The 13,514-nt window shown below is 42.1% G+C and overlaps 2 protein-coding genes across 16 annotated transcripts in view; both read right to left on the bottom strand.

The window, feature by feature from the left end:
• The window catches only part of LOC108438832 (protocadherin gamma-A11-like), a 159,182-nt gene that overhangs the window by 50,161 nt on the left and 95,507 nt on the right, over window positions 1–13,514 (bottom strand). The window contains exons 1-2 of one of the 15 annotated variants that reach the window (XM_037543002.1): window positions 9,912–9,959; window positions 3,186–5,627 (exon numbers count right to left, since the gene is read on the bottom strand). The exons of 11 other annotated variants lie outside the window; for them this stretch is intronic. In XM_037543002.1, coding sequence (XP_037398899.1) covers window positions 3,186–5,627 — 2,442 coding nt within the window. In that variant the 5' untranslated portion in view covers window positions 9,912–9,959. Of the gene's footprint in view, window positions 1–3,185; window positions 5,875–7,472; window positions 10,000–10,523; window positions 13,108–13,514 lie in introns of those variants that run through there. 3 more of the 15 variants (XM_037543004.1, XM_037543003.1, XM_037543001.1) reach the window with 3 other exon arrangements.
• LOC119264400 (protocadherin gamma-A11-like) lies at window positions 64–2,824 on the bottom strand. The gene has a single exon (XM_037543017.1). The coding sequence runs from the start codon at window positions 2,613–2,615 to the stop codon at window positions 156–158; it is 2,460 nt and encodes an 819-aa protein (XP_037398914.1). The 5' UTR covers window positions 2,616–2,824; the 3' UTR covers window positions 64–155.

The raw sequence follows: 13,514 nt of genomic DNA, 5'->3' as shown, positions 1-13,514 counted from the left end.
AAGATTAAGAAGAAGAAGTAATGGAATGAATGAATGAAAAATAAATAAACAGTACATCCTCACTCGATGTGAAATATAGCCATACTGCCAAACACCTCACTGCTATACTGAGCCAAAATAGTGTTAAATTCACTGGAGCAGCTCTAAAACGTTTGCTAGTTACTAAATCTCACCTGATCCTCTGAATCATGGTTCAGTTTTTGCTTCTGCACATGCGTGAGAGTCTGTGTTCCACTGGTGTCCAAGCTAATGATGCTCTCACTGGAAGGTCTGGCGTATTTCAGATCACTCTTCCTGGAGTCAGTCGTTCTGCAGACCTCGTAATTATACACATGCTGTAAAGTCCCCGTCCCTCCTACGTCTGCGTAAAGGGGAGGATAATATGGAATAACTGGCAGATTGGCACCGGATTTATAAAACATCCGCTCACGTCTCCATCTGTAGCATTTGACTGACAGTATGGCGATGATGGAGACGATAAAGAGGAATGAAACTACAGCCAAGGCCAAGACTAGATAGAAAGTCAGGTTGTCGTTGTAATCCTTGATGTGCGTAAAGTCAGTGAACTCCGAGAGCACTTCAGGGAAACTGTCCGCCACCGCCACGTTAATATTGACCGTAGCTGAACGAGAGGGCTGCCCGTTGTCCTCCACTACAACAGTGAGCTTCTGCTTCACGGCATCTTTATCGGTCACTTGGCGCACAGTTCTTATTTCTCCATTCTGTGCGCCCACTTCAAACAGCGCCCTGTCTGTGGCTTTCTGCAGTTTATATGAGAGCCAGGCGTTCTGTCCAGAGTCCACATCAACAGCCACCACTTTACTCACAAGATAGCCCACATCTGCTGAACGAGGCACCATTTCAGCCACCACAGAACCCCCAGTCTGGACTGGGTACAGAACCTGAGGCGCGTTGTCGTTCTGGTCCTGAATGATGATCTTCACACTCACATTGCTACTGAGAGGCGGGTTTCCTCCGTCCTGCGCTTTTACGCGGATATTGAACTCTTTTGTTTGCTCGTAATCAAAAGAACGAACAGCCAGAATCTCTCCGCTCTCAGTATGAACTGAAATATAAGTGGAGGCTGAAACTCCGTTAACGAGAACATCCTCAAGAAAATACGAAATGCGCGCATTGTTACCCGAGTCTTTATCACTTGCTGTGACTGCAAATATAGACACTCCAGGTGTGTTATTTTCCATCACATAAGCGGTGTAAAACTGACGCTGGAACACAGGGGCGTTGTCGTTGACATCAGATATTTTAAGCTGCAGTGTTTTATTAGTAGAGAATGAAGGTGAGCCCTCATCAGTAGCTCTTATTGTTATATTATATTCAGAAACCTTCTCACGATCCAAGAACTGATCAGTGACCAAACTATAGAAATTAGAGGAGGATGATTTGATGCGAAATGGTAAATCTGAATTCACTGAACATTTAACCTGTCCGTTTTTACCGGAGTCTATATCTTTAATATTGAGCATCGCTATGACAGTCTCCGGGGCGGAGTCCTCTGGGATGGGATTGGAAAAAGAGATAACACTGATAACAGGAGCATTGTCATTAACATCAGTGATCTCCACCAGCACTTTACTGGTATCAGTTAGTCCACCGTTATCTATAGCTTCGATATTCAGTTCGTACTGCTTAGATTTTTCATAATCCAACAGAGCGTTGACTTTTATTTCCCCTGTATTAGAATCGATACAGAACAAATTTAGGGCTTCAATTCCGGTGCTTTGAGAAAATGAATATGTCACTTCACCGTTAGACCCTTTATCTTTGTCTGCAGCACTTACGATCACCAGTGTTCTTCCTTTTTCGGTATTTTCTGGCAGAGACACTCGGTAAACTGGCTGACTGAATACAGGATGATTGTCGTTTGCATCAATAACAACGACGGTTATTCTAACTGTTCCAGATTTCTGAGGAGAGCCTCCATCAAATGCTGTCAGAATTAATTTGTGCTCTTCTTGTTGTTCTCTGTCTAAAGGTGTTTGTAAGACCATCTCAACATACTTTGTTCCATCATTACGAGATAATTCTTTCAAAGTGAAATGATCTGTTGGATTGAGAGTGTATCTCTGCAGTGCGTTTAAACCTACATCAGGGTCACGCGCATTGTCTAAAGAAAACCGAGCACCAGGGACGGCGGACTCTCTTATATCAAAATGAATTTCCTTTCTTGCAAAAACAGGAGCATGATCATTAATATCTAAGATTTCTACATCAATTCTATGCAGCTCCATCGGGTTTTCTAGAATGATCTGGAAATGTAAGGAGCATGGAGTGACCTGGGCGCACAGCTCCTCTCTATCTATCCTCTCTCTCACTACCAGAGTCCCTTTATCCACATTTAGACCGATGTACTCACGACTGTCCTCCGTGAAGATCCGCGCTCGACCTGATTTCATTCTTTTAACATCCAAACCGAGATCCTGAACGATATTCCCCACAACAGAGCCCTTATTCATCTCCTCAGGAATGGAGTAACGGACCTGCCCGCGCGCAACGGTCAGAACAAAGACAAGCAGGACGAGAAACCGCGTCAGCCGTCGAACAACACCAGAGATAGAGCCTGTGTTCCGGGCGATATGAGAACAAAGGACGTCCATGTTTAACACTGCAGATACTTTAGTCCAGCTTCAAATATGTGAACTAATGGTCATTGATTCAAATCAGAAATGAAAATGCGCTAATATTATTCGAATGTGCTGAAAGGTAATGCCCATCTATGCGTGCGCGCTGGAGACATGATCTGAAATGGAGATACTTTGCTGTGTGCATGATGTCAGAATGTGGAGGAGGATCCACAAATGAGAAACCAAACCCTGTACGCACTGACCAACAGCGGCACTTGGAGCACTGAAAGAACATTACAACAACAAATACTCTGAAAATATTTTCCAGTATAAACACATTTTACATGGATTTTGCTCTGAAAGCTTTACATTGATATTTTAATCGATAATTGATATGCTACTATCACTAATAGAAGTTGCAATAATAATGCCAAAACGCTTATATGTGTATATCTGTGACGGTAGGACCATAATTTACATGTTAAAATAATAAGAAAATAATAAGAAAAAAAAACATATGAGCGTGAGACTTATTGCAATTTAAATTATTATTATTTTTTTTTTCATCAGGACCTTTAAAACCTCTCAATAATCATATCTCACCTGATTCTCTGAGTCATGGTTCAGTTTCTGCTTGCGCGCATGCGTGAGTGTCTGTGTTCCAGTGGTGTCCAAGCTAATGATGCTCTCACTGGAAGGTCTGGCATATTTCAGATCACTCTTTCTGGAGTCAGTCGTTCTGCAGACCTCATAATTATACACATGCTGTAAAGTCCCCGTCCCTCCTACGTCTGCGTAAAGGGGAGGATAATATGGAATAACTGGCAGATTGGCACCTGATTTATAAAACATCCGCTCACGTCTCCATCTGTAGCATTTGACTGACAGTATGGCGATGATGGAGACGATAAAGAGGAATGAAACTACAGCCAAGGCCAAGACTAGATAGAAAGTCAGGTTGACGTTGTAATCCTTGTCGTGCGTAAAGTCAGTGAACTCCGAGAGCACTTCAGGGAAACTGTCCGCCACCGCCACGTTAATATTGACCGTAGCTGAACGAGAGGGCTGCCCGTTGTCCTCCACTACAACAGTGAGCTTCTGCTTCACGGCATCTTTATCGGTCACTTGGCGCACAGTTCTTATTTCTCCATTCTGTGCGCCCACTTCAAACAGCGCCCTGTCTGTGGCTTTCTGCAGTTTATATGAGAGCCAGGCGTTCTGTCCAGAGTCCACATCAACAGCCACCACTTTAGTCACGAGATAGCCCACATCTGCTGAACGAGGCACCATTTCAGCCACCACAGAGCCCCCAGTCTGGACTGGGTACAGAACCTGAGGCGCGTTGTCGTTCTGGTCCTGAATGATGATCTTCACACTCACATTGCTACTGAGAGGCGGGTTTCCTCCGTCCTGCGCTTTTACGCGGATATGAAACTCTTTTGTTTGCTCGTAATCAAAAGAACGAACAGCCAGAATCTCTCCGCTCTCAGCATGAACTGAAATATAAGTGGAGGCTGAAACTCCGTTAACGAGAACATCCTCAAGAAAATACGAAATGCGCGCATTGTTACCCGAGTCTTTATCACTTGCTGTGACTGCAAATATAGACACTCCAGGTGTGTTATTTTCCATCACATAAGCGGTGTAAGACTGACGCTGGAACACAGGGGCGTTGTCATTGACATCAGATATTTTAAGCTGCAGTGTTTTATTAGTAGAGAATGAAGGTGAGCCCTCATCAGTAGCTCTTATTGTTATATTATATTCAGAAACCTTCTCACGATCTAAGAACTGATCAGTGACCAAACTATAGAAATTAGAGGAGGATGATTTGATGCGAAATGGTAAATCTGAATTCACTGAACATTTAACCTGTCCGTTTTTACCGGAGTCTATATCTTTAATATTGAGCATCGCTATGACAGTCTCCGGGGCGGAGTCCTCTGGAATGGGATTGGAAAAAGAGATAACACTAATAACAGGAGCATTGTCATTAACATCAGTGATCTCCACCAGCACTTTACAGGCATCCGTTAATCCACCCTCATCTCTAGCCTCAACATTGAGTTCGTATTGTTTAGATTTTTCATAATCCAATATACCATTAATTGTAATTTCTCCAGTATCAGAATCAATATTGAACAAATCTAGAGTTTCTATGCCTGTGCTTTTTGAAAACGAATATGTCACTTCACCATTAGCTCCTTTATCTTTGTCTGTAGCACCTACAGTCACTACTGTACTGCTTTTGGAGGAATTTTCTGGTAGAGACACTCGGTAAACTGGCAGACTGAACACCGGAGGATTGTCGTTTGCATCAATAACAACGACGGTTATTCTAACTGTTCCAGATTTCTGAGGAGAGCCTCCATCAAATGCTGTCAGAATTAATTTGTGCTCTTCTTGTTTTTCTCTGTCTAAAGGTGTCTGTAAGACCATCTCAACATACTTGGTGCCATCAGTGCGAGATAATTCTTTCAAAGTGAAATGATCTGTTGGATTGAGAGTGTATCTCTGCAGTGCGTTTAAACCTACATCAGGGTCACGCGCATTGTCTAAAGAAAACCGAGCACCAGGGACGGCGGACTCACTTATGTCGAAATCAATTTCCTTTCTGGCAAAAACAGGAGCATGATCATTAATATCTAATATTTCTACATCAATTCTATGCAGCTCCATCGGGTTTTCTAGAATGATCTGGAAATGTAAGGAGCATGGAGTGACCTGGGCGCACAGCTCCTCTCTATCTATCCTCTCTCTCACTACCAGAGTCCCTTTATCCACATTTAGACCGATGTACTCACGACTGTCCTCCGTGAAGATCCGCGCTCGACCTGATTTCATTCTTTTAACATCCAAACCGAGATCCTGAACGATATTCCCCACAACAGAGCCCTTATTCATCTCCTCAGGAATGGAGTAACGGACCTGCCCGCGCGCAACGGTCAGAACAAAGACAAGCAGGACGAGAAACCGCGTCAGCCGTCGAACAACACCAGAGATAGAGCCTGTGTTCCGGGCGATATGAGAACAAAGGACGTCCATGTTTAACACTGCAGATACTTCAGTCCAGCTTCAAATATGTGAACTAATGGTCATTAACTCAAATCAGAAATGAAAATGCGCTAATATTATTCGAATGTGCTGAAAGGTAATGCCCCTCTATGCGTGCGCGCTGGAGACATGATCTGATATGGAGATACTTTGCTGTGTGCATGATGTCAGAATGTGGAGGAGGATCCACAAATGAGATTCAAAACCCTGTAAGCACTGACCAACAGCGGCACTTGGAGCACTGAAAGAACATTACAACAACAAATAGTCTTTAAGAATACTCCACAGCACGAGTACATTTCATATGGAGACTGTTCAGATAGATTAACCTTAAAGGTTTTAAGATAAATCAAATACATCCACTGACAGTAAAAGTGGTAATAGAAGTAGCGGGCTTATATAGGTAAATAATTAAATCTGCAAACTGTAAATCGGAACTGCACTTCTTCATGAAATAATTAACACAACTTAAATACTAGAGAAACCGGGAGTGACTGAAAAATTCAAACTAACACACTAATTAATTGTTGACAGGTTACTCAATCGTTTTGAGTAAGATTTTTTAAAGCATTTTTTTTGTCATGGTTACGTCATTTAAATATATTCGCTATTTCTTTAAGTTAACTTTACGCGCAAATTCAAACAGGCCAATAATGGGTTGTTTTTGAAAACTGTTAAAAATGTAACTGTCTTCTAACTAACACTTCTAATAAATGACTGACTATTTACTCCATGTATTTGTGCTAGATTTATCTCAATCAGAACTACCTACATTAAAAGTGTTGGGTGCCAAGCACATGAAATCGTCTCAGTGCCCTTCAGGAGTATCTAGTCTCCTCAGCACAGCTGGAATATGCTCTAAATGGTTTTAGCTAAAACATGAGTTGGTTCAGTGTTTGAGCTCTTGAGTTCTTCTGTATTAGTAGATTTATGATAAACCGCATGAATGTTTTAATTTAAATTATCTGGACTTAACCTACTGGTTTCATAACTTTATTTTGATGATTTCAAGCTGAAACTGAATTTTTGAGTTGAATGAACTTGTTACAATTTAAGTTAGGCTTTTCAGCGTCACTTGATAAATGTTCAGTCAGAGCAATCTTCTTGAGTAAAACCCACATCAGTCCAGTCCTATTGGCTCTTGGTACTATATATTTGCATATACCTTGTTGACTCTACCATCTCTGTGTGTTGTCATTCTCCCTAGCCTACCTTTCCCTGTGTTATCTATTTTATTATTATTATTTTTTTTTTGGTAAATCCTTTCACCCAGTAAGCATTGAAAGTCAGTGTTGAGGGAGCTGAGTTATCAAGCTCCCTGAGTCTGGTTTTGAGTTGGCTAAATGCTGTAGAAACTACATGTGCACTGTGGGCTACACTAGCAGCATTAGGCAAGATAGTCCAGAGTAATATTAAGCTAGACAACATATTGTTATGAATCTCTATTGATATCAATTCTTTTCTGCAGTGCAATATGAATTTGTTATAAAAATAGTGTAGTTTAGCCTTGCAGTTATTTTTATTTACAATTACTTAGTTGTACTGAGTTAGTACAGTTATAGCATGTAAGTCCAAAATACATTGATGATCAAATGATTCGACTTATTTTAAGTGAAGGCAATTTCATTTATCATTTAAGGCAATCGGTTTCCTCAAACCATTTCAGTTGACTTACATCATCAGAATTTACAGTGTGACTCCGGGACTGAAAATTACATATAAAAAGTGAAAAAAAAAATTAACATAATGTCATAATGTCACCATGTTTTGTTATGTAGAAATAATTAATTAGTGAATACAGGCCCTCATAAAGGTTTCTGAATTTTCAGATCTCACCTTATCCTCAGAGTCACTGGTTAGATTTCCTCTATGCGCATGCGTCAGAGTCTGTGTTCCACTGGTGTCCAAGCTAATGATGCTCTCACTGGAAGGTCTGGCATATTTCAGATCACTCTTTCTGGAGTCAGTCGTTCTGCAGACCTCATAATTATACACATGCTGTAAAGTCCCCGTCCCACCTACGTCTGCGTAAAGGGGAGGATAATATGGAATAACTGGCAGATTGGCACCTGATTTATAAAACATCCGCTCACGTCTCCATCTGTAGCATTTGACTGACAGTATGGCGATGGTGGAGACGATAAAGAGGAATGAAACTACAGCCAAGGCCAAGACTAGATAGAAAGTCAGGTTGTCGTTGTAATCCTTGATGTGCGTAAAGTCAGTGAACTCCGAGAGCACTTCAGGGAAACTGTCCGCCACCGCCACGTTAATATTGACCGTAGCAGAACGAGAGGGCTGCCCGTTGTCCTCCACTACAACAGTGAGCTTCTGCTTCACGGCATCTTTATCGGTCACTTGGCGCACAGTTCTTATTTCTCCATTCTGTGCGCCCACTTCAAACAGCGCCCTGTCTGTGGCTTTCTGCAGTTTATATGAGAGCCAGGCGTTCTGTCCAGAGTCCACATCAACAGCCACCACTTTACTCACAAGATAGCCCACATCTGCTGAGCGAGGCACCATTTCAGCCACCACAGAGCCCCCAGTCTGGACTGGGTACAGAACCTGAGGCGCGTTGTCGTTCTGGTCCTGAATGATGATCTTCACACTCACATTGCTACTGAGAGGTGGGTTTCCTCCGTCCTGCGCTTTTACGCGGATATTAAACTCTTTTGTTTGCTCGTAATCAAAAGAACGAACAGCCAGAATCTCTCCGCTCTCAGCATGAACTGAAATATAAGTGGAGGCTGAAACTCCGTTAACGAGAACATCCTCAAGAAAATACGAAATGCGCGCATTGTTACCCGAGTCTTTATCACTTGCTGTGACTGCAAATATAGACACTCCAGGTGTGTTATTTTCCGTCACATAAGCGGTGTAAGACTGACGCTGGAACACAGGGGCGTTGTCATTGACATCAGATATTTTAATATTTAAGATTTTACTCGTGAATAAAGAGGGAGATCCCTCATCGGTAGCTGTTATAGTTATATTATATTCAGACACCTTCTCCCGATCTAAAAGCTGATCAGTGACTACGCTGAAGAAATTCGTAGATGTTGATTTGATTTTAAAGGGTGCATCGCGAGCTATTGAACATTTCACCTGCCCATTTTTCCCTGAATCTAAATCTTTGACGTTCAGCATCGCTATCACTGTCTCCGGGGCGGAGTTTTCTGGTATCGCTTGAGAAAATGAAATTAAGTTTATGACAGGTGCATTATCATTCATATCAGTAACTTCAATCACCACTTTGGAGGAATCTGTAAGCCCTCCTTTGTCTGATGCTTCAACGTTAATCTGAAAATGTTTTGACTTCTCAAAATCTAGATCTCCGTTTACAGTGATGTCACCGGTCTCAGAGTCAATGTTAAATAAATTCAAGCTCTTTCCTGTGCTTTGAGAAAATGAATACGTCACCTGAGCGTTTGTGCCTTTGTCTTTATCTGTAGCAGTTACTGTGGCGACATAGGTGCCCTTGGGTGAATTTTCCAGCAGGGAAACGCGATATACAGGCAGATTAAAAACAGGGGAATTATCGTTTGCATCCATAACTGTTACGGTTATCTTAACAGTGCCAGATTTCTGAGGATTTCCTCCATCATATGCCACCAGAGTCAAAATATGATCTTCTTGATTCTCTCTATCCAAAGGCGTTTGCAACACCATTTCTACATATTTCTGCCCATCATTACCGGCCACTTCTTTCAGGGAAAAATGGTCTGTTGGTTTTAGCGTGTACCTCTGTAGAGCATTAAGACCCACATCAGGATCATGAGCGCTGTCTAAAGAAGATTTTGCTCCCGGTAGAGCTAATTCACTAATTTGAAAACCAATTTCTCTCCTTGAAAAAACAGGCGCATTGTCATTAATATCTAATATTTCCACATCGATCTGATGCAATTCCATCGGGTTTTCTAGAATGATCTGGAAATGTAAGGAGCATGGAGTGACCTGGGCGCACAGCTCCTCTCTATCTATCCTCTCTCTCACTACCAGAGTCCCTTTATCCACATTTAGACCGATGTACTCACGACTGTCCTCCGTGAAGATCCGCGCTCGACCAGATTTCATTCTTTTAACATCCAAACCGAGATCCTGAACGATATTCCCCACAACAGAGCCCTTATTCATCTCCTCAGGAATGGAGTAACGGACCTGCCCGCGCGCAACGGTCAGAACAAAGACAAGCAGGACGAGAAACCGCGTCAGCCGTCGAACAACACCAGAGATAGAGCCTGTGTTCCGGGCGATATGAGAACAAAGGACGTCCATGATGCAAATGCTACAATCCACCTTCTAATATCTCAATCAATGTTCAATCATTTGAAGAAATATAAAAGAAAAAATGATGAAGAATTATTGGATTGCGCTGAGAACCAATGTCCGCCTGTTCGTCTGTGTTGAGACAGACTGAAAAGGAGATATTTTGCTGCATGCATGATGTCAGAATGTGGAGGAGGATCCACAAATGAGCTTTAAAAACCTGCAGACACTGACCAACAGCGGCACTTAGAGCAATGAAAGAAAATTACAACGCAAAAAAAAGCCTTTGAGAAATTCTAAAATACCAAAAACGCAGTGTATATGGATATGGCGCACACAACTTAACATATTAGCTTTTTAATGGCACGTAATGATAATAATAATAATAATAATAATAATAATAATAATAATAATAATAATAATAATCGAGATTAAATGGCGAGAGAGGATGTAATTGTAATATAATGTAGTTTAATGTAATTGAATCAGATTCAAGTATATAAATTAATAAATAAACGTCTTTTATATATGAAAAATGTGGCAATCCCATAAAAAAAGATGTTTAATGTACTTCAAAGATAGTAATTAACATAATTCAGGACCTCAATGACTATATCTCACCTGATCCCCAGAGTCACTGGTCAGTTTCCCCCTCTGCGCATGCGTCAGAGTCTGTGTTCCACTGTTGTCCAAGCTAATGATGCTCTCACTGGAAGGTCTGGCATATTTCAGATCACTCTTTCTGGAGTCAGTCGTTCTGCAGACCTCATAATTATACACATGCTGTAAAGTCCCCGTCCCTCCTACGTCTGCGTAAAGGGGGGGATAATATGGAATAACTGGCAGATTGGCACCTGATTTATAAAACATCCGCTCACGTCTCCATCTGTAGCATTTGACTGACAGTATGGCGATGATGGAGACGATAAAGAGGAATGAAACTACAGCCAAGGCCAAGACTAGATAGAAAGTCAGGTTGTCGTTGTAATCCTTGTCGTGCGTAAAGTCAGTGAACTCCGAGAGCACGTCAGGGAAACTGTCCGCCACCGCCACGTTAATATTGACCGTGGCTGAACGAGAGGGCTGCCCGTTGTCCTCCACTACAACAGTGAGCTTCTGCTTCACGGCATCTTTATCGGTCACTTGGCGCACAGTTCTTATTTCTCCATTCTGTGCGCCCACTTCAAACAGCGCCCTGTCTGTGGCTTTCTGCAGTTTATATGAGAGCCAGGCGTTCTGTCCAGAGTCCACATCAACAGCCACCACTTTACTCACAAGATAGCCCACATCTGCTGAACGAGGCACCATTTCAGCCACCACAGAGCCCCCAGTCTGGACTGGGTACAGAACCTGAGGCGCGTTGTCGTTCTGGTCCTGAATGATGATCTTCACACTCACATTGCTACTGAGAGGCGGGTTTCCTCCGTCCTGCGCTTTTACGCGGATATTGAACTCTTTTGTTTGCTCGTAATCAAAAGAACGAACAGCCAGAATCTCTCCGCTCTCAGCATGAACTGAAAGATAAGTGGAGGCTGAAACTCCGTTAACGAGAACATCCTCAAGAAAATATGAAATGCGCGCATTGTTACCCGAGTCTTTATCACTTGCTGTGACTGCAAATATAGACACTCCAGGCGTGTTATTTTCCATCACATAAGCGGTGTAAGATTGACGCTGGAACATAGGGGCGTTGTCATTGACATCAGATATTTTAAGCTGCAGTGTTTTATTAGTAGAGAATGAAGGTGAGCCCTCATCAGTAGCTCTTATTGTTATATTATATTCAGAAACCTTCTCACGATCCAAGAACTGATCAGTGACCAAACTATAGAAATTAGAGGAGGATGATTTGATGCGAAATGGTAAATCTGAATTCACTGAACATTTAACCTGTCCGTTTTTACCGGAGTCTATATCTTTGATATTGAGCATCGCTATGACAGTCTCCGGGGCGGAGTCCTCTGGGATGGGATTGGAAAAAGAGATAACACTGATAACAGGAGCATTGTCATTAACATCAGTGATCTCCACCAGCACTTTACTGGTATCAGTCAGCCCCCCTATATCTCTAGCCTCGACATTCAGCTCATACTGTTTAGATTTTTCATAATCCAATACACCGTTCAGTTTTATTTCTCCGCTTTCAGAATTAATGATGAAAATGTCTATGGCTTCTATTCCGGTGTTCTGTGGAAACGAGTATGTAACCTCACCATTAGCTCCTTTGTCATTGTCATTAGCACTTACTATCACCACTGTAGTTCCTTTTTGAGCATTTTCTGGAAATGACACTCGGTAAACTGGCTGACTGAACACGGGATGATTGTCATTTGCATCAATAACAACGACAGTTATTCTAACTGTTCCAGATTTCTGAGGAGAGCCTCCATCAAATGCTGTCAGAATTAATTTGTGCTCTTCGTGTTGCTCTCTGTCTAAAGGTGTCTGTAAGACCATCTCAACATACTTGGTGCCATCACTGCGAGACAGTTCTTTCAAAGTGAAATGATCTGTTGGATTGAGAGTGTATCTCTGCAGTGCGTTTAAACCTACATCAGGGTCACGCGCGTTGTCTAAAGAAAACCGAACACCTGGGACAGCGGACTCACCAATGTCGATGTTAATTTCCTTTCTTGCAAAGACTGGGGCATGGTCGTTTATATCTAATATTTCTACATCAACTCGATGCATCTCCATCGGGTTTTCTAGAATGATCTGGAAATGTAAGGAGCATGGAGTGACCTGGGCGCACAGCTCCTCTCTATCCATCCTCTCTCTCACTACCAGAGTCCCTTTATCCACATTTAGACCGATGTACTCACGACTGTCCTCCGTGAAGATCCGCGCTCGACCAGATTTCATTCTTTTAACATCCAAACCGAGATCCTGAACGATATTCCCCACAACAGAGCCCTTATTCATCTCCTCAGGAATGGAGTAACGGATTTGACCGTGCACAGCAGCCAGAACAAAGAAAAATAGCACCAGAAGCTTCCATGTCAAGCCCTGCGCAGAGAAGCTGTTTCGTCCGGCGCGCAAAGAACAAAGAGCACCCATATTACCAAGATTGCAATTCACTCCAGAAGATCACACAAACACTTTCTTTCTTATACACAGATTGTGCCGAAAAAAAGCAAGATAAGCTCATTAGACCGATCTGTGGACGTGTTGACGATTTGGTCTGCTTTTCTCAAATGAAACAGAGAATGCGCAGCCTGTGTGATGTCACAGTCTGCACAGTATCACGGAATTAGCGCTTAAGGCTCCACGCACTGACCAACAGCGTCACACAGAGCCTAAAAAGGTTATTACAACTATGGTGAAGGATGAGATGACGTCAAGCTGATTAAAACGCGAGCCAATGTGTAAAATTAAAGTTAATTGAATATGTTTTTAAAGAACAGCAACTCAGGAACATCTAGAATGTGCAAAGATTTTGAAGACGTGTTAAAGCCTGCAGAAAAGTATGTCTCATGACACAATAGGAATGATTAAATATATCTGTTGAAAAATGTGTATTAAAAGATTGACTGCAATACATTGAAGAAGAAAAAAATCATACACTTCCTCGTACAAATGATCATGATTCTGAATTTCAGTACCATGGACAGA

Source organism: Pygocentrus nattereri, chromosome 11, assembly GCF_015220715.1.
Source record: "Pygocentrus nattereri isolate fPygNat1 chromosome 11, fPygNat1.pri, whole genome shotgun sequence".
Taxonomy (NCBI): Eukaryota; Metazoa; Chordata; class Actinopteri; order Characiformes; family Serrasalmidae; genus Pygocentrus; species Pygocentrus nattereri.
Note: the sequence above shows the minus strand (reverse complement) of the source record. Positions and strands in the feature narration are given on the sequence as shown.